We start from the raw sequence: 20846 nt of genomic DNA, 5'->3' as shown, positions 1-20846 counted from the left end.
CTCTCAAAATTTGTGAGATGTAGTGATACTATTGGTATTATTTTAGTTCATCCTTAAATTATTAATTTATGCAGTCTCAATGAATCTGACTTTTGGGAAAGACCCTCTGTTTGATTCCACCAGGTTTGCCAAAGACAGATCAGAAAGGAGTTATGCTGTCCAGTTGCTAGTGGCACAGCAGAGTGGATAAGGTCATCCTGAACTCCCACAATCCTTAGAGGATGCTGAAGAGCTTCTGCCTGTGAGAGACAGGGAGAGGAAAGATTACCCCTGGTCCCCCTGGTGTGGAGGTGAGGAAGGCAGAGGATGGGTGCTTCAGAGCCCCCAAAAGACATAAAGGGGAAGGGAAAAGGATCGGAGAGGGCAGAGACATGAACACTGGGCTTGTTGAGGAACATTCAGAAGCAGCAGTTTAGAACGTGTGGTTGGAAATAATTGCAAATAAAGTTAGAAATAATAGCTTGGGCTTAATGCAAGGCCCAAATTGCAAGGCCAAGAGGTTTGGGTTTCATGTGCTAACCAATGGGGAGCCATTGGCGTTTCAACGTAAGCTTTCATTAATCATAATAAATGAAAAATAGGTATTCTGTTACCATTTTTCTCTGTGAGTTTTTGGAGAGTCCTCAAAATTATTCTGTTTCCTTCCCCAAATGTCTGTTAAAGTGGCCAGAAATCATAATCCCAGATCTCTCATCAATGACACCAAAATTGCATTTGCAATGAGGACTGGAAAAGAGTAGACATAAATATAAACTAATGATATTAGATCGGCTGCCCTATTGGAATTGCATTTGTTTATGATATAAGATGACAAATAACAAGGTTACCACAGGTGGCAGGATTCGAGGTCAGGGGAGGTAATCACATCAAACATACATTTTACCGATTAAATGAGGGTTCATTTTTAGAATCCAGATTGAGGGGAAGAGATGTTCAAAAGGCCCTATTTCCAGACCCAATTTCCAGCTGTCTCCTCAGTGAGGTTCCTCTTTGTCTGTAGGAGGTGTTGGGGAAGAGAGAGCTTGCTTCATTCCTTACTCTTTCCATGCATAGACAGCGATGTCTTCGTCCTCTCTTCCCTTCCCAGAAGGTGCTTTTGTTCAGATTTGGAACCTCACCCTTGCAGAAGTTCATAGGGATTCCCATTTGCTGTGCCTTCACCGGCCTCATAAATTGAATAGATTGCATCCCTTCCTAGCTGCCTTAGGATGTGGTCAAACCGGCGCATTCCTGGGCTGATGGATTGGCTCATTTCTTCCCAGCTTAAGCCAAGATGCGGATTTTATGAGACTGTCTTGTGACAGGCTGAAGTCGCTTTGCATAAAACAAAATCCAGCCCCAGCTCACAAAAATAACTCTTCCAAAGCAGCTTAACCTGGGTTGGTGAGCAAAATTTGGTCAAAGCCCTGAGCAAAAGACTTTGATGATCTAGGTGAGGGATTTGAAAACAGTCCTTTTGGTCCTTCTTTTCAGGCAGACCGATTGTTGATGTGCTCACACACTGAACTGTGTATCCATAATATTTATAAATATGCAACCACAAACTTAGTTAAGAAAAGAAACTCACTCACGTCAGTAGAGCTAATGTGATTAAAAGAGACATTTGAACTTTCCATAATGCAAGACAGACATGTCCATCCCAAGATCTAAGTTTTACTTCAAACTCACCAAGCAAATAAAACAGAGATAACACTTTGAATCAATGCCTTATTGTCTAGAAGTAAGAGAACCTTTTGAATTTTTGGTTCAATCCATGGGTTAGAGGCTCTTTTTCCATACCTCACTATAGGCTTTGAATTTCAGAACTGGAACTGGCCCTTTGGATTACTCCCTCCACTTTAGAGATGAGTAAACAAAGGTACAGAGTGGTTTGCTGATTTCCCCAAAGTCACACAGCCTGCCAGTAATGAGATTAAATGTGATTCTGAGGCTTCTTAATCCTTACCCAATCCTATTTCTGGTCAACTGCTTTGGAGGAATGAGTGAAGTGGCATGGTGATAACATTTTCTCTTTCTAAGTAAGCAGAAGAGTTTCTGCTTTGCCTTGCTACTAATAATTAAATAAAAATAATGCTGTGGAGATATGGATGGGGTGAGATGATATTGTGGGTAAAGAAGAAGTTGTAAAGTCAATAAAGTGCACTATTTCCAAGGGAATGAGACCGACTAATTTTCTCCTCCAAATGCCCTCAGGTGTGAGAAACACATTCCAAGACCCCTGTGAATGCCTGAAGCCTTGGATTGCCCTGCACATGTGTTTTTTTCTTATACATGCATTCCTATGATAAAGTTTAATTTATAAATTTATAAGATATATCTTATAAATTAAACACTAATCACAGAACAGATTAATTATAATAACATACTATAATATAAGTTATGTGGCTGTGGGCTTCCTCAAAATACCTAACCCTTCTTGTGCAGCTGTGAGGTGGTATACTGCCACATGACGGACTGAGGCCAATGACCTAGCATGAGGCTACTGTTTGACCTCCCCGTGACCTCAGAAATGGCCATCAGGCCATGACAAAGCCATGTCGATGCTGGCTGACCACAGGTAACAAACTACGGAGCGTGAAACCGCAGATGAGGGGGTTCCTGCACATGAGAAGCCAACCTCCCTGATCATTCCCTCTGTCCCCTCCCCATAGTGTTTAGAATAACAAGGGAACAGAGCTCTAGCTCACTGGGCCTCACCCCGTGTTCCTAGAGTCCCCAGTGCACTTGCAGAGAAGCGCCTAGGAGATGAGGGGGACCCTGCGAGGCCCGGACTCTACACAGCTCCCTGCCTCCCAGCAGCCAAGGAGAACTCTACTTCCATCTGCTTTGTACCTTGGGTAGTTTCGATCACGGAGGGAAAAGCACCACTTCTAAGAGTATTTGACAGCTGCACACTCATTGAGTTACAGGTGACACAGCTGAGACCCTGGAAGGTCCCACTGAGTTATGAACCAGGTGCTCTAATTTGCTAATTGTCAAGCCCTCCCTTCCCTCCCTAGTCACTGGTCCCATTACCCATCGCCCCCCCACTACCCCCGCACACAACCTTGAAACAGCCTGTCCCTCTAATTCCACTTCCAGTCAGTGACCAAGTTTCCCTGGGTTTGTCTTCAGTTAAACTAAACCAAGGGATCTGTTCTTGACCTGCTGTCACACAGTGAAGCCATCGTAATTCTGATTATTTAAAAGTCCTCTCTATTACATAATGTATAGATTTCAAAATACCATGTAATACAGGATAACTGTACACAGTTTTATGCCAGTGTTTTTTAATATATATATTTTTTAGTCGTAGATGGGCGCAATATCTTTATTCATTATTTTTTATGTGGTGCTGAGGATAGAACTCAGTGCCTCACACATGAGCTACAGCCCCAGCCCCTATGCCAGTGGTTTTTTTTTTTTTTTAAATAAAAAGGTTTAAAAGAAAAAATAATAAAGCCCTCATTAAAGTCCTGCTTAGGCTTTATCAAACATTATGGTCAAGTTCAGGTCATACAGTGTAGAGCGAGCGCTCTACCACTGAGCCACAACCCCAGCCCCCAGAGAGAAACTTTTAAACCATCAGCAAAGATTTTTAAACCATCTAATATTTTATAACACGTAAGTGGTCACTATGGGGATGTAGGGAATCAGGGCTTTGTGACTTTGGAACTTGGTGTTCATTTTCCTTAAAGTGAGACAGAATCTTCATTTCAACCTTTCACCCTTGGGCCTCTGGCCTGACCTGCTCATGTCCCCTCCCAGATGGAAGAGAAAACTGCTCTGGACATTCTAGGCCTGGTTTTGCTACTTTTCTTTGGGAAACGAAGTTGCCCCAGGTGAAAGGTATTCACAAACTAGTTGGAGAATGAGGTCCCTTGTCAACTCACCAAACAGGCTCAGTCATCCAACTTCAGCAGGGGAAATTTTCCCCTCTGTATGTGGAGATTGGCCTTAAGGGGTTTGCCCTTAAGTTCAACTCTCCCTTGGCTCTCTCTCTACTCCTCTGAAACAGGACAGAAAGCATTTATGAAGTTCATTTTAGAACACAATAAAGGCCTACATAATAATGGATGGCATATCTCTTCCCCAGAAATTCTAGCTAGTTTCTACTGGGACATGTTTGTATTTAAGAAATGAAGGGCCCCTGACCCTGAAAATGCAAGATCAGTTATCAAGAGAAGATGTAGAAGGACTAAGTGTATTTTCTTTACTGTTTTTACTGATATTTTACAAGAATTCTATTCTCTCCAAGAAAAACAGAGAAAGAAACCCTAGTCTTTATCTCTGTGGATATATATCCGTGCAAATGATGTGTGATATGTTCTGAGAGGGTGTGAACGAGTGCACAGGACTGAAGTGTGAATTACTGATATGTGTATGTAACTGATGTTTGTTCAATATCTATGTTTGTGTGTGTTTCTGAGTGTGAATGCAATCCAAACAAGAATAGGAGTTTATAAATGTTTGACTATTGAGAAAGTTGTCTGTACACACTCAAAGCAGATGTTTTAATAAGTTCTCAGATATTTCAGTAAGAGCTTTGATTTTCCTCAGATAAAGAAAGGACAGAAAAAAAGAAAAGGGCTACTCCTTTTTCCTTTGGTTAAGTAATTTTTGAACAACAGAAAGAGCAGACTGTCAACTGTGGAATATACTATATAGTTCAAAAAAAAAATTTTTTTTTTTGGTAGTGGGGAAATGAATTCCAGTGTAGATGAGAAATGAAACCGTCCTGTGAGGAAGTCTCCTGTCTCCATTGCTGATCTGTGTGCCTGATCTCATTACTAAGTTTTAAGCTTGGGGTTCAGGGACTTGAAGGGGAGCAATTCTTCTTTCAAGGGTAATTGGAGAGAAGCAAGGAAAGGGTGGAGACAGGGAGACTGTGGGTGATGTGGAGACCATAACGGTTACTAAACAGGAGCCCAGCTCAGGTTTCCTGTGATGAGTTCCAAGGCAAAAAGTGTGGTTTGGGTGAGTCAGGGCAGAGCTCCAGTTTTCAGCAAAATAGCTGGCAGAAGAGCTGGACCTGGTCGAGAACTCCTCCTTCTGCTTGGTAAAAGCAGCTGGTGATCCAAGTGCCCACACCTCTGCCTTCTCAGAGGGCCACTCCCAGCTTTATTTCACATACCAGAGCCAGGGCTGATGGGCCACCCTGTGACCAGCTGCAAGATTTTGGGTGCCCAGTGTGGGCAAGTCCTGTGGGCACCCAGGAAGCCTGCAGGATTTGGCTGCAGAGAAAGGGTGGCTGCATCTGGGTGGGAGGGATAGGCCCATTGTCCTCCTGGACTGGGGAGGGTGCAGGGTCATTAGGTAGAAGATGATGTGGTGTCTGCTAGCCTGAGGAAATGGCTTGCTTTTGTTTTTCCGCCCAGTAGGAAATGGACCCAAATCCATTAGATTCTGGGCAGTTCAACAGGGCACAGTTTGAGCTCTTGGAGGCTCAATACCAAAAAGGCTACTTGTATGGATTTGTGTCCCAACCACCATTGTGCACAATGCCCATCATTTATGCATTTAAAGCCTGTCAGGCTGGTAATCTGAAGCAGAGGTCTGGAAGATAGTAATGCCAACAGACATGGGGAATGGTAAAGTGCACCTGTAGAGTTAAAAATGCATGACCCGTTCCCTCAAAGAGTGAACACAGGAGAAAGACCCCGTCCTGGAGGGCGGCTGCTGAGCTGTCATACATAATTCACAGGCCCATGCTGCTCCATGCAGATGGCGATATTAAATCGTGATTGATGCTAAGAGACGCGCACATCTCAGGAAGGTCTCTAGGAGGCTTCTGAATATTTCTGTGTCTCTCGCGCCTCTCTGTTCTAACTGTGGTATTGAGCAAAACCTCCCATTCCCCAAGAACCCCTGCTAGGGATTGCCAAACTTCGCTCCTAAATAGATAAAATTCTTCAAATGTCATCGCCTACCTCTTCTGCCTTTGAAGGTCGGCCCTTTCCCTCCTGGCCCACAAGAGGCTGTTTACCTCCTGCCTGGCACTTCAGGAAAGGGGGGCCAGCTCCCCCCTGCCGTGCCTTTCCATGGCTGCTGTCGCTGGAGAAAGCAGCAGCACACTCTGGTGGTGGTGACCAGCCAGGAGGGACAGTGGGCAGAAACGCACAGAAAAAGAAAGACACAGGCATCCATTCAGCACAAAGCACCTTTGTGGAAACCACGTTGGAGCCAGTGGGTTCTCCAATACAGATTTTTCCATTCTGTGTCTAATGAAATAATAAATCAAATTTGTGGTGTATGCAGAATTAAATGTTTGGAGGGTTGCTTTTTCTTTCTTAAAGGAAAAAAAAAAAAAGGTGAAATCACCCTCGAGGGCCTCTTCTGGTCCAAAACTGAAAGTGTTTCCTTGCACCACACGTAATTGTCACCAGGTGCTCTTTGGGTCAGCACCACAAAACCACCATGGTCAGTTCCCAGAGCCTTGACTGCTGACTGCTCAGGCTGAGCTGGGCTGGGAGACACCAATAAAAATGAAGAATTTATGAGATAAAGATAGAGATGGGGAGTTTGAATGAGGAGAGGAAGATGGGCCAAGAAGGGAGACAGGAACAGGCTAATTGTACAGCCTTCTTGTTTTCATAATCTCAGACCATGTAATTGGGAATATTTATGACCATTTTCTGTAACGTGTGTGTGTGTGTGTGTGTGTGTGTGTGTGTGTGTGTGTGTGTGTGTTTGGATGGGTCGGGGAGGGATGAGCTGAAATAATCTCTTCCACTGAATGAGTAAGTAGGTTAGTCTCCTGGACTGCCATAAAAGGCCTGTAAAATAGTTTTAATCAGCCACTGGGAGAGAAGGGAAGAGGGAGTGGGGGGCAGGGTGAAGGCTGAAGCATATTTGAAGTTCTTTGGGTCCTTGTTCTCTCTTCCAGACCCACCCTGTGGAGGTCGTCTGAATTCCAAAGATGCTGGCTACATCACCTCGCCTGGATACCCCCAGGATTATCCCTCCCACCAGAACTGCGAGTGGATTGTTTACGCCCCGGAGCCCAACCAGAAGATTGTCCTCAACTTCAACCCTCATTTTGAAATCGAGAAGCATGATTGCAAGTAAGCAGTGCCCCCTGCACTTGGGGTGGGAGGGGCTCACGCTGCCTGCCTGCCCCGCCCCCACATGCCTGTCCCTGGTATCACCTAATGGTGGCAGTGGATCCTAGTCCCAGAGGGAAACCTTCAGATGACATTCCTTTTGGGGCGAAATAAGGTGGAGTTGATCCCATGTTCTGAAGGACAGAGCCTTATGGAGTGAAGTACAAATATTAGTGCCCATCTCTAAAAGCTGGCAGGGGAGAGGGTATCCATGTGGGGCAGGGGGCACCATTAGACCCCACTCTCTACTCTTGGATCTACCTTCCCCCTGGACACCTCTGTTTCCACTGCTGTTTCAGGGAGGAACCCCACCAGCTTCCATAATAAAATAGTTGCCGGATCCCCAAGTGGAGACTTCCTCAGCCTCAGCTGTGAAGGATCAGCCTGTTATTTTATGAAGTGGCAGTTGGTTGCCTTACAGAAAGCGAGGAAAGGATCTGGGGTCTATAAGAGTAGATCTAAGAGACTCTTGATTCTTGCTATCTAAGCTGCACAGGTTAGTCTCAAGGCTGGTGTTACAGATTTATTTAACCCGCGCTTTTCTAATTATGTTACAAATATGAATCCCTTCAATTCTTATAAAGACCCCAGGGAGGGCTGGGGTTGTAGCTCAATGGTAGAGCGCTGGCCTAACATGCATGAGACACTGGGTTTGATCCTCAGCACCACATAAATGTAAAATAAAGATATTGTGTCCACCTTAAAAAAAATAAAATAAAAAATAAATATTTTTTTTAAAAAAATGACCCCAGGTCATCAGGATCTCCATTTTGCAGATGAGAATACTGAAGTATTGACATCAGTACTGACTCCTTGGAAATGTGTGACTTAGGAGATTCCAAGTGGCAATTTAGAATTTCAAAATGTCATGTTAGCTCCCAGGTCCTAAGTTAAAGTAGGGAAGCAGGTGGGTGTTGTAATGTCAATAATGCAGCTGTGTGTAGTCTGATGAGCTCTCTCTTAAATACTTTCCTCTCGTTGAAACAAAAGCAAAAGTTTGCTGTGCAGAAAAGAATGTGCCAATGTTCCTATGCTGCTCCAGATGAGCACCACCACAGAGAGCCATCAGAGCCGTGCTAAGTGTTCAGCGCTCCCATATGATTTAGAAGTAGTCTGGGCATTCTTTGTGAGTGAGGCATTGTGAGTCCTGAAAAATTAATCAAGAGGACAGCTGGTGGGACAGGTATAAGGGAGGGAGCACAAGAACTTCATTTCAAAGCAGGCCTACATCCAGACCAGTGCTTCCCTACAGAAGAACAAGGCCCCTCTTTAACTGGCACAGGACTGCAAGGCTCTGTGAATCGATGTCATTATTATCCTCCCAGGGCTACTTTGCACCTACGGAATGGTTCTCTCCTAACAAGAGGTAGTCTTTGTTGAAAACCAAAGGGTTTCCCGGATGGATGCCACATGTGACTGAAAGTCATAAGATGGAGTTTCTAATCCCAGGGCCACTCTTGACTGCATGCGTGACATCTGGTAACACGTCAGTTCCTCTTTGTCTCAGTTACATGCATTCCCGGGTTCAGCATCTAGAGGCTTCCACTTTGCTGACCGACAGTGAACTTTACCAAGAGTTTCAGGTAGGAGTGCTGTAAAAGCCATTTTGGGTCCTGGTGCCTCAGCTGGCCTGCAAAGGGTTGTCACCAGCTGAAATATAAAGCAGAGAGCTTGGATCTGAGCTCAGAGGAATGTGACTAAGCACCTCTCTCCACTGAGGGCCAAATTTTGTTCTGCTGATGCCAGCAAATCTCCAGGGGAAATTGCTAAGAGGTCATTTTATGTATATTCGTAGTGGCAGAGAGAGAAGGCACAGTTTTTTTAGAAGGAAAACCCCCAAAGCTCATGAAATGGCACCAAACATGTTGAGAAGTGCAAAGGGGCCAGAAAAACTCTTTTCTGCCCTGTTCTGGGCTGTGGGATACCCCTTCCCCTCACAGAACTCAGCCCAGGGGTGGGGAGAACTCAGGATTGCTGAAGCCTTTGTGCAGAAGGGAGAGGGACATTGGCCCTTGCTAAGTTGGACTAGAGGAAGCAGGTGTGCTGAAGGGTGTCTCTTGGCGTCTCAACCTCGCTAAGTAGCTTCCTGTTTTCCTCCTCACTCCACATCCCAAGCTGTGGCTTCAACCTAAAAGGTCAGGAAGGTCAGCGAAAAAATCTTTCTGGAGTCAGTTTTCCCCAGTGCCGAATTGTCAGAAAGCCTCATCCACCTAGCATAGTCCTTAATTCTCCCCCTGCTGCACTCCGCTTTCTCCTTCATTCCCCCTCCCCACCCTCTCATTAATTTTTATATTTAGAAAAGACAAACCTGGTTCTCTTAGCCTCTCAGCCTTCAAGGTATTTTTGACATGTTCCCCTGGCCATTTGCATTCAGAATAAATGGACATCCCCCTGACCCCGCCCTCCCCAAGGCCTTCTTGTGAAAAGAACAGTTGATCTAATTGAAGTCTTGGAAATTCTGTGAGGTTCCTGCTCTCTTTCCTTCTCCTTCTCATGTCCATATCTCATTTTTGCTCCAAGGGAGCTCCTGAGTTTGCAAAATTCTTTCTATCAAAGGAAATTAGGTCCCTTCTCCTTTCATTTTGGGGCATCTTTCAAATTGGATTAGGCTCTCAAAGCCCTCAAGGCAGGTACTTCCCAAAAGGAAACTGTCTGGACTGCCCGCAGCAGCCACGCCCTAGCAAAAAGGGGAAATGGTAAGAAAGTCAGAAAAAAAAAAAAAAAGGCAGCCAGATATGAGGAAATGGCAGGGGCCGCATGCTCCCCGTGTTTCTCTTCCTTCTGCATACACGATTAGCTGCCAAGATTGCTCCCTGACCTGGGAACAGGACCTGATATAAAGGAATGTCCTGGCTGAGGTCCACAAGCCCTGGGTCTCTGCACCTTGGATTTGGAAATGCATCCTAAAGGTGGAGGCTGTGGCTGAGTGAACTCCAGGCAGACCTGCCCGCTAACTGCCACTCTTAATTTTGTTCCACTGAAGGCTGCTGTCTGCTTGGAAAATTTCACTCACAAGCCTTAACTTTCCCTGAGTCAGAGCAGTCCAAGGCCACCATCTCTGCAGAGCTCCCCAGACACCTCCTCCCTCTGGCCACCCGCGGGGATCCAAGCCCTGAGCACCCATAGGCTGTCCTGGGGCCTGTGCAGCAGCTGTGGGCAGAAACCAGAGGCCACCTTGGCATTGCCAGGTTCCTGAGCTGAGGGACAAAAAGGCAGGACTCAGGGCTGCCTGGGCAAACAGAGAGAGGCCATCTCACCCCTGGAGAGCAGAGGGTGGTAGGAGGATGCTGCTTCCACAGACAGAGGCCTTTCACTTGAGTCATCGCCTACAAGCGAAGAGTTGGGGTTTTAGAAACGCACACAGAGCTGTTTGTTTTGTTTTGTTTTGTTTTCCATTTCTAAAATTTGAAATATATGTATTTCTAAAAACACTCACCAGCGTATCAGACATAGCTTATTCCAGAGCCCTCAAACTGGCCTGGCAGTTCCCCACCCCATCCCAGAGGCCCAACCAAATAGAACCAAAATCAAGAGAATGGGTCCTTTTAGGAATTAGCCATTTTCCTGTGAGTATCTTGAAAAACATTTTTAGGAAGTGCAAAGGCCACTAGGAAGACTTGAAAGAACATTTCTTAAGCTAAAGACCTCACAAGGAAGTCTACGCTAATGAGTCATGAATATTATGTTCAGTGCAGAAATCATCTCCTTTACCACTTATCACTGATGGTGAAGTTTCCAAATACTAAAAATACCCCTTCAAAGCTCCTCTTAGTTATTGATTTTAATTTTTTTAGTGTATTATAGATATACATAATAGTGGGGTTCATTTTGATATATTCAGAAATGCATTTAACCTAGGGTTCTCCATTTTAAAAGTTCCTTTTAAAAGTGTTTCTCATAAAGAACATTTTAAGTCACGGGCCACACCTTCCATGACTTCTTAAACAAAACCCAAACTTACGGGGACTCCATTTTTTTCTCTTGATGCTTCAGGTTTATAATTCTAAACTTTGCTTTTTGTGACAGAAGCTGGGTCATGTTATATTTGGAACAGATTTACAGTTGTATTTTCATTGATCTTTTAAACCTCCCAGGCCTCAGTTTAACATTCTGCAAAAGAGTGATAATAACAACTGATTTGCAGCAGTTGCTGTGCCTCGTTTATATAGATGCGCCACAATTTAGCAAGTGTGTTGGCATCTTTGTGCTTTGTCATGAGGAAGTTCTGGACTATTTTCTGATAGTGTTCTCGTCCCTCCTGTTATGGGTAGGCCTGTCTCCTACATCTCCCTGTTTGGGCGAGATTTTACTTTTTTATGTATGTGGATTTTGCTTCAGGTCTTGCTGTCTCTTGGGAATCAGGAGCCTGTGTGGTCCAAGCTCTTCCCTAAGACAGGGCAATCCCAAGGCCAGTGTTCCTAGTTTGCTTCAGTCGGTCAAGCTCAAGTTGAGTAAGGACTGAGGAGGGACCCCAAGTGACAAAGTGTGGAAGTGACAGTAAATGGAATTCTCAGCATTGGCTTCGATATTCATAATCTTTTCTTCTGATCTCCCCATACCTCACATTCTGCATATTTAAAGTTTCAGACATTTGGCCTCTGGCTGAGCATCCTAGATAAATAACTCTTGTGTTTATTTACAACAGAAGGGCCCTCTGTGTAAAAGATGTGCCTATTTCTCACAAAGAAGGTGACTCTATCTTAAAAACGGTAGCAGCTTCCCAGGTTGATAAATTGTCCACAGTAAACAGAGGGAAGACACTGGACCTCAGTAACCCAGCCCCTCCCCACCCAGCCATAAGTGTTTCCCAGAGAGCACAGTAAACACCCTCCATTCCAAACAACCACATGCAATCTTCCATCTGCACAGCCCCCCTGAGTTCCCAGGACTCAAACTCTCCTTCCTCCAGCCCCCTCCTCCTCCAGCTGCACACTCCCCTTCTGGTCCTCTCTTACTCCTCACTTCCTCCAGTTCTCTTTTATCAGCCCCTACTCTGAACTCTCAGAGCATTTTATATGACCTGGATTTGTCTGCTTTTGTTCACACACGATCATCCTGTGTTCTGCTCACATAAACTCTCCAAGGGCATAGACCACATATTTCATTTCTAAACTCCTGCATCACCTTTTCCTGGAGGGTGCTAGGCTGGTAGGTGTAGGTGATTGCTTTAGTGATATTGCTTCTTTGGAGGTGCCAGGGCATAGGTAGATGACAGGAAGCTGCACTGGATCTTTGTCCCTATTCATCTATCTGAAGACGAATTGACAGCAGGAGAATGGGATCTGGGCTCTGAACGTTGCTAACCATTCTGTGACTTGAGTCTCTCACTAATGAAATGACCATAGACCCTTCATTCCTTTCTCAGGAAGTAGTTATTAAGCACCTACCGTGCACCAAGCACAGAGATAGAACTGGGAACTCAGTGATGAGGAAATCCTACTCTTTGCCCTCCTGGAGCAGAGAGTTTAGGAGGAGGAGGCAAGTCAAAAGACAGTTATTGATGATAAAGCTGTCATGTCTGGAACATCACCTATGAATCCACTTGGCTAAGCACTTGACACTCATTGTCTCATCTAATCCTCTCAACAGAAGCCTGTGAAGTGGCCCTGGCTCTTTCCACTTTACAGATGGAGGAACTTGGGTTCACAGTTGTTGACCAACTGGTCTTAGGTCGCACTCTCAGAGTGGCAGAAAAGGGATTTGAAGCCAGACTTTCCAATCTGTGCTCTCAATTCTTGTGCACTCTGCTTCCTCCAAACCTGGTCACAGTGTGGGCCTGTTATGTGAGCCCACAAACCAAGAACCAGCCTCAGCTGGGAGATCCAAGAAGGCTGGCTGGAGGAGCAGCTCATGCATGGCCGGTGGCGGTCCAGGCAGAGAGCAGCAAGTTCACAGACAAGAGACTGGGGACCATCTGATGGCTTTGGGAAGCAAAAGTAGTTGAAGGTGGCTGAGCTCGATTTCATTTCCTCTGAGCATTGTAAGAATAGAGTAAGAAGGGCTGCCTTGGACTTGCTGATACAAACCCTTTTCCTGGCAAAGAAGTGTGGGAGCAATGCTATTTAACTTTATTTCCGGGCCAGGCAACTTCCACCATCTCCTTAGGAGAGGGGCCATGGTTAGGAAGCAGGAAAGACTGAGATTATGAGGACTTTGCTGCCCCACCCTCCGTCTCCATTGTGGAGTCTCTAGAGCTTCATACTTTATGTCCAGGGACACTAGTTTAACACCAGACGGTGGCTTTTGGCTGGGAAAGTCCAGCTGATCTGCTTGATTAAGCTCCTCTCGTCAGTTTACTCCCATAGAGTCCACTTCTTCCCTATGAGTAGAAGGTGGAAGGCCAGGCTGCCCAGTGGAAGGGGTGGCTTCAACTAAGTTCCACTGAAGTTTCTGAAAGTTCCCTGTGGTGCAAGAGGGTGCCTCGCGCTAGCTCAGGAGGAACCCTCGGGTTGATTACTCATGACATTGTGACAAATTTACACACAGAAATATTCCGATTCCCTCAGGGAGCCAGCGAGCGGTAATGCTTTTCTGTATTGCAACAACCCTCCTAATGACAGAAACAGATCCACCTGCAGGCACGTGGTGCAATAATGGGAATGGTCCTGCTAACCGGAGCTCAGCTGGCGGCTGACCCTGCGCTCTTCAGCCTTGACCAAGGACTCCACCCAGAGACTTCAGCTCGCGCAAGGAGTGGGAACAACAACCCACAGATTGTTCTCCTCCTCTTACCAAGGTTAAAGAGCAGTTGGGACAACCGTTATTTTTAGCAGTCTGTTTTTAAATATGTGATGTTGCAATTGCGACTCTCTCAATGCAAGCTCCACTGTGGATGTCTTCCTCGACAATGCGTTTTATCTTCTGATTGAGAAAATCACTGGAGATTTTATCATACACAGTCCCACTGTTCTGTCTTTCAACCCTGGCATCTTCTCTAAACCCAGAGATCCCAGAGGGCCAGCGTCTCACCCCATGTAACTCCATGTAATTCTCCCATCTAATTACACTAAGAGTGTCTTAAGACATTCAGTGGGAGCTTCAGGTGTAGAAGGGATAAAGCACAGAGGCTAAGGACACCGGAGGAAAGATATTAGACTTTTCTAGTAAGGGATTTATACATTTCCCTGTAATCAACAAGTCCTGTAAAAAAAAAAATATAATAATACTCTCTTTGTTTTGTCCGTTTTGGTGGCAAGGGGATTTAAACCTGGATAAAGAGACACTCACGAGATGAAATAATTCCATTCCACTCTATTTGGATACATCATCTCAGGAAATATATATATATATATACGCTGCCCTTGTCTTTTCTTCTAGAAAAAAAAAAATGTTTCCATAATCGTCCTTCATTACAGGACCTTGTACCTCACAACTCATCTCAGTTGATTGCAGGGTAAATGGTTGTATTTAATTTGCATAATCAAAAAAATTTTTTCCTAGAAGGAAACCCCTGAAAAATGTTAGCTGGGTCAAAATTATTAAAAAAAAAAAAATGGAGAAAGAGTTAGGCCTAGGTTTGAGAGGGCAGCTTAGGAGTCCACATAATAAAAGAAAATCCACGAGAGTTTTTAATATCTCTTTCCTAGCTTTGTAGCCAAGCATCTTGGCAGTCTTTATATATTTTTCTGCTGTGGTCTGCTCTGTTAGGGACTCAACTTTGTAGGCCATGTGGCAAGACTTCAGTTAAACAATAATAGCAAACGTTCAATGATCTCTCAGCTGAGATCGGGGCTGTCAGGTCAGGGGCTATCCCCCAACAAGCTATCTAGGACTAGTGTTATTCCCATTTAACAGACGGAGGTACTGAGGTCTGAGAAATCACAGGACAGTAATGGAAGGGCTGGCCGAAAGCCAGGCCACCTAAAGCTGCCTCTGTCTACCTCGTCAGTCTGCCTGGAGCTGTCATCTGCTGTCCAGTGCTCAGGTAGCTGGGGCCTCTGATTCTTTTAGATAGCTTTGACAGGTCTTTTCTTTTCTCTTCTCTTTTTATTACTTTTCTTTGCCTCTTCCTGCCTTGTGGTCACCTCCGGATGCCTCTGGATGCCCTGGATGCCGGCAGGGCAGTCAAGGAGAGAAAGGTCTTCCTGTGTCTTTCCGTACAAGCTGGAGGCCTGACTCCGTCAATAGCCCCCGTCTGGCCCTCTGTCATCTGCTTCCTACTCCCCTGGCCCCTGCACCTCCCTGACCACCCTCTTCAAATTCCCTGCCATCCCCACCACCACCTTCGTCCTCCATCTGGAATCCAAAGACGTGAGGGCCAGTAATGGAGTGTCAGCGGAAGTAATTGATTCCTCACACAGAGAGAATTCTCCTGCCTTTCGTGTCAATGGAGCTGAACCAGACTCGGGGAGGGTGAGCAAGACGTGTAAACAGTCCATGGCTGAGCTGTCAGGGCCAAGCCAGACACACCAGAGGCGAGTGAGAGGGAGAACGGTGGAACAAATAATTGTTTTATTGGAAAGGAAAGGAGTAAATAATATTTCAGCCTGGGAATTGGCAGCTAGAGAAGGATGGTGGTGGGCTAGGAGCCGAAGGAAGTGTGAGGCAGGTCTTAACGGAAGAGTTTTTCTTTGTCTCAAGATAGGAGGTTTCATCCCCACCCCTCCCCCTTCTCCTATTATCATCATTATTATCATTAAGATAATTACTGTAACAATTACAGTTGATGAGACCTCAGGTTTATGGAGCACCTTTCATCTAAAAGTTCAAAGTGATTTATCAGTGTGTCATCCCTTTGAGAGTGGCAGGAGGGTTTAAAGAAAGTATTATTATTATTTAGAGAATCTTATCCACTGGGAAATTGAAGCCCAAGCAGATACTGCATTTGGTCCAAGCTTGCGGACAGGCTGATGGGTTAAATATTGGGGCATTGACTTTTCTTTGCTGCTGTATCTCTTACAGCTCATCTCTGGCACTAGCGCCTCTCCCCACGCTTCGAGGGCCCTGCTGGTCTCTGCAATATGGTGGCCAGCCAGCCAGCCAGCCAGCCAGCAGTTCCACACACAAAACAAACGTTCTGCTTATAGCTGTGGGATAAATAAAGGCTCTTGAAGGCCTGACTCACGCTGTTCCCATCCTGCTTGGAGACTTCCTGCAACCTGGTTCCCTTTCTGGTAGATCTCAAGTCCCTGCCAGATGTATTACTTTATGGTCTTATGAGACTTAGGGCAAAAGCACCCAAGATTCCTGAACATTTGATACTTCTACCCCCAAGAAACCCTGATGAGTCCTTTCAGAGCAGGAGGGACATTTCTGTCATGGGCAAGGCAGGGGCTGTAATGTGTGTTGCCTGACCCAGGCACCTAGCACAGCCACCACACTTCTGCACGTAGCATCCATCCAGGCACAGTGGCCGAGAGGAGGAAGCAGTTCCAGCTGACTGGCCTCCAAGGGCTATATTCAGAATCCCCACCCTGGCACCGCAGCAGCCCTTCCTGCTTGGACATAGCACAGGCCCGTCACTTCCACACACCGGTGCTCTTTGCACAGTAGTGACAAGTTTGCCCCTGGAGCCAGGAGAAGCTCTGAATTCTGTAACTTGAAGCTTGTAAGGAGTGAAATCCCAAAACGGGGCCCTTCACACCTGCCACGTACTCCCAAACTTTTCCGCATGGTACATTTTTCAGACAAGTTTCGTATCTTCCAAGTCTTGTCGTGGAGGCTGGGTGCCAGCAAAAGGGGATAGAAAAATGTTTGGAAGCCCAGATACCAAAAAAACAAAGCAAAACACAAAAGACTTCTACGTAGTGATTGATTGATTCCCTGGTGCCCTGTGCACCTCTGCTCCCAGCAGGCTCCCATTTTTTCGGACAGATGGGGAGGTTATGATTTTGCTCTCACAATTGGATCCTCTGGGACCCAGGGTTAGTGAACGCTTGGCCCAGAGGGAGCCATTCACTCAGCCAAGTGGAGGGATGCTGCCAGCACACCAAGGCCTCATGATGACGTGCTCTGATCTCCCCTTAATGATTACCAGTTGCCTCGGCCCCTTTTAGTCACCCTTGTGAGACACAGCAGCATCATCCCTGTACCCATTTACAAGGTGTGGCAAACCGAGACACGAGACATGATTGACTCAGTTCAGCAGCATAAGACAATGTAGCTAACCTTGGCTCTGCTAGGATTCACCTTCCCATCCAAGCACCAGCAGCTACTCCTGCCTCAAAAAAAAAAAAAAAAAAAAAAGAAGTGCACATAAATGGTGGGGTCCTCCTACCTACTTTGTACTCTGGTATCATTACAAAATGCTAGCAAGGGGCCCTTGAAGTTGACCGCAGAGAGCGAGGATTCTATAGACGCAGAGCAGACGAAAGACAGATCCAACGGTCGTGCTGAAAACAGCCTGCCCCCCAAACCTTAAACTTCACGCTGGCATTAGCTGCCTAGAAAATTGTTCCTTTCATAAGTAAACAGTTCTATTGAAGCAGCTTTGGGAGTGCTTGCTGGTCCAGGAACCTGGCAGATCCGCTGCCCTACCGCCTCAGGAATGTGCCTTGCTGGGGAGCCAGGTCATCAGGGGAAGCCGTGATCACCCAAAGGGTCAGGGCAGGAGTGCGGGTGGCTTTGTTGTGTGTTCTTCATTCTCTTAACAGTTCATGTGCAGTGAGACTTATCAGACGCCCTGTCTGCAGTGGGCTCCTTCCTCATGTGGAGAGTGTTCTTGGCAGCCTGCTCCACCAGGAACAATGAGATTGGCGGGCCCTCTTCATCATCCAGGGCCTTCTGCAGAAAAACAACCAGAAATTATAAATAGATGTTATTTGTAGTTTCCATTTTCTTGCCTTCAAGGTTTTTTAGAATAATTCCTTCTCAGTTTGTTTTGGGTTATTCTCTCTGCATACTTCCTTTGCTGGGTGGTCAGATTTCCTCCCTTCTGAAGAGCCGTGGTGACCCTGGCTGTGAGGGGATTGCAAGTAAAAAAAAAAGCTCAAAATATCAGAGATTTGTGGTGGGAAGAAATGAAGGAAGAAAAGATAACGGCTTCTCTGAAAGGCACTGGGCAGCAATGCAGATGAACAGAATTTTGGAACTGTTTGAGACCTCAAAGTTAAGAGAAGTAATAAGAACAGTAATAGTAGAAATAACGACATCTACTATCAGATCACTTACTGTGTGCCAGCCCCTGTGTGGGGCCATTGATGTGCATCAGCTACCAAAATGCAGGGACATCAAGCTCCTTGCTGTTCAAGATCCAGCAAATGCAGGGGAGGTGGTTTTGAACCCAGCCTGGAAGTCTGGTTCCAGAACCACGAGACTGAAATAAAATCTCAAAAACTCAAGTGACTAAAGCACTGTGGATGGATTTGTGCCGGAGGAGGATTTGGAAAAACCCAGCCCCAAGGTTGAGGGAGTTACGATTATAAGCATGGCTTTTCAGTTCATCTGCAGTGTCTGGTTTCTAAGGCCCCGTGTGTATGCAGCTCTCCTCTCCCTCAAATCCACATCCTGTTTGGTTATCCAGTTGTAATCATAAACATAGTCAATGGCTCTCGGGTGCTTTCTGGGGCATCTGGTACTGTGTAGGGCCTTACAGGACCTTTGTAATCTTTGCATGATCCCCAAAGGTAGGATCTGTTATTATTTCCATTTTAGAGATGAAGATATGGAAACCAGCTGGATAGTCTTGCCATTAGCAGGTGCCAGAGACTAGCTGGGTCTATCAATGCAGCCCACATATGGTGCTTCCCATAGTACCTTGTGCCCTCATAGACGGATGTGTTTTTGTGACAGCAATTTCGGGTTTCTCTTGTCACAGACCCCTTCCCTAGGAAAATGTGCATCACACAAACACACAACATTTCAGCATATGATTCCAGAGGTTCCCCAACCCACTGAAACTCCTGTGTGGACCCTACTGGAAATCTGTGGGCTCCAGAATATGTGGATGGTACTTTAAGAGCTTATAAATATACAAGATCCTATTTTCTCACTCGATGGGCCATATGTTCACATACGGGTGTATATGTGCTTATAAAAATACCGCACTTACGAAAATTAATATGTTATCCCATCTGAGCACTTACAAGCTGGATTTCTACTGGGTGAATCTTGAAACCATGAATTTCAAATATGCTCACTGTTCCCATTGGTGATTTGTCTATTAATTTTGGCAAGTCCTTCAGGCTTTGTTTAAACAGAATGACTAAAGAAAAAGAGCAAGACTCTGTTAAGTCTCTTTTACACCTTATGCCCATTTTGTGGACACCTGAGAGCAAAAGGTTTCTTTACACCCAGATTCTGCTGATGTTCTTGTGCTGTGACAATCTGGTATTTCTATTGCGCTCAGATTTTCAGATTTTTCTATTGCTTTTCAGATTCTTTGTATATTTACTGAGGCGGGGGTCAGGGGGTGAGAGGTCTGTGTGCCAGAGAAAGGTTGCCTGGGTTTGACTCTGCCTCTGACCTTTCCTTCTCATGTGACTTTAGGCAGGACACATAATCTCTGTGAGTCTCCATCTCTGCATCTGAAAATGAATGTAAATCATAACAGAGCTTGCTGTATAATAAAAGAGAATTAAATGAAGTAATAACCAGGCGTGGTGGCACATGCCTGCAATCCCAGCAGCTTGGGAGGCTAAGACAAGAGGATCATGAGTTCAAAGACAGCCTCAGCAATAGTGAAGCACTAACTCAATGAGACCCTGTCTCTAAATACAAAACAGGGCTGAGGATGTGGCTCAGTGGTTGAGTGCCCCTAAGTTCAATCCCCAGTACCCCCCAAAATAATAATAATATATAAGCTGAGGATATGGCCCATAGTATATGCTTAGTAAAATGTGATCCCTTTTCATCAATACACTAGCTTCTTATTAAATGAGTGGTACAAATGAAAGGGAGAAATTCAAGGAAATGAAATTTACTTCTTAAAAAAAAAAATGTGACCTGACATGAGCAGATTTCTCCATAAAAAGCTGGTTACCTATACTGAGTCTGACAGACAGGTGGCCTGGTTGGGGGCCTGAACTGACCAGAGACCTGTCTCATGCAGACATTTTTATTGGGAAGATGTACAGGACAGTGTTGGCTTTTCCTCTGATTCTCCTCACAGGTTTTAATGTAAGGATTAATAAGACAGTGTTCATAGCTATCTCTGAGCTTCCTGGAAGAAAGGCACTCCAGGAGGTAGTGAATTCTCTGGCCTGGATAATCTACTCATGAAATATGGAACTTTGAAAGAGTGAGAAAAATCTCAAATCACTTTGACAGCATTTTAATTATAGTTGATTTGTTTGCCACTAATAGTGAAAATGCTGTCAGCATGATTTGAGATGTTTCTTCCCCACAGAATGTTATATTTCGTGTTTTTGTGTCACAAGGCAACATTTTGGTTTTCCGATACAACCAGAATAGCTCAGCAAATGTGTTTGGGCACAAGGGAGAGGGTACAACACGAACCAACCCATCAAACCCCTTGGAAAGTGTTATCACAGCATGCATCTCCCTAACCAACTGCAGTCCCTTATCCATTAATTCACTCAACAAACAGCTAGCGATCCACTTTTTTTGTGCCAGGCACCAGGCAAGTTATAAATCGGGCAGCAAAAAGACAAAAGTCCTTGCCCCATGGTGCTTACGGTCCAGTGCAGGAGGCAGATCATGAACAAATACATAAGCAGGTTGGTAAGAGCTCTCCAGAGTGTGATACTAGCTGTAAAAGAAAATAAGAGGATGGCGAGATCGGGAAGATAGATATGTGTTCAAAAAGGTGGTGGTCAGGGCAGGCTTCTCTGAGGTGACATTTGCACTTAGGCCTGAAGGAGGAGA

General features: G+C 45.3%; 1 protein-coding gene across 2 annotated transcripts in view; it reads left to right on the top strand.

Moving 5' to 3' along the window:
* The window catches only part of Nrp2 (neuropilin 2), a 115134-nt gene that overhangs the window by 8700 nt on the left and 85588 nt on the right, over window positions 1-20846 (top strand). For both annotated transcript variants that reach the window (XM_076866675.2, XM_076866676.2), the window contains exon 2: window positions 6866-7043. In XM_076866675.2, coding sequence (XP_076722790.2) covers window positions 6866-7043 — 178 coding nt within the window. The remainder of the gene's footprint in view (window positions 1-6865; window positions 7044-20846) is intronic.

This window comes from Callospermophilus lateralis, chromosome 9, assembly GCF_048772815.1.
Source record: "Callospermophilus lateralis isolate mCalLat2 chromosome 9, mCalLat2.hap1, whole genome shotgun sequence".
Lineage (NCBI taxonomy): Eukaryota > Metazoa > Chordata > Mammalia > Rodentia > Sciuridae > Callospermophilus > Callospermophilus lateralis.
The sequence above is the reverse complement of the archived record's forward strand: the minus strand, read 5'-3'. Positions and strand labels throughout refer to the sequence as shown.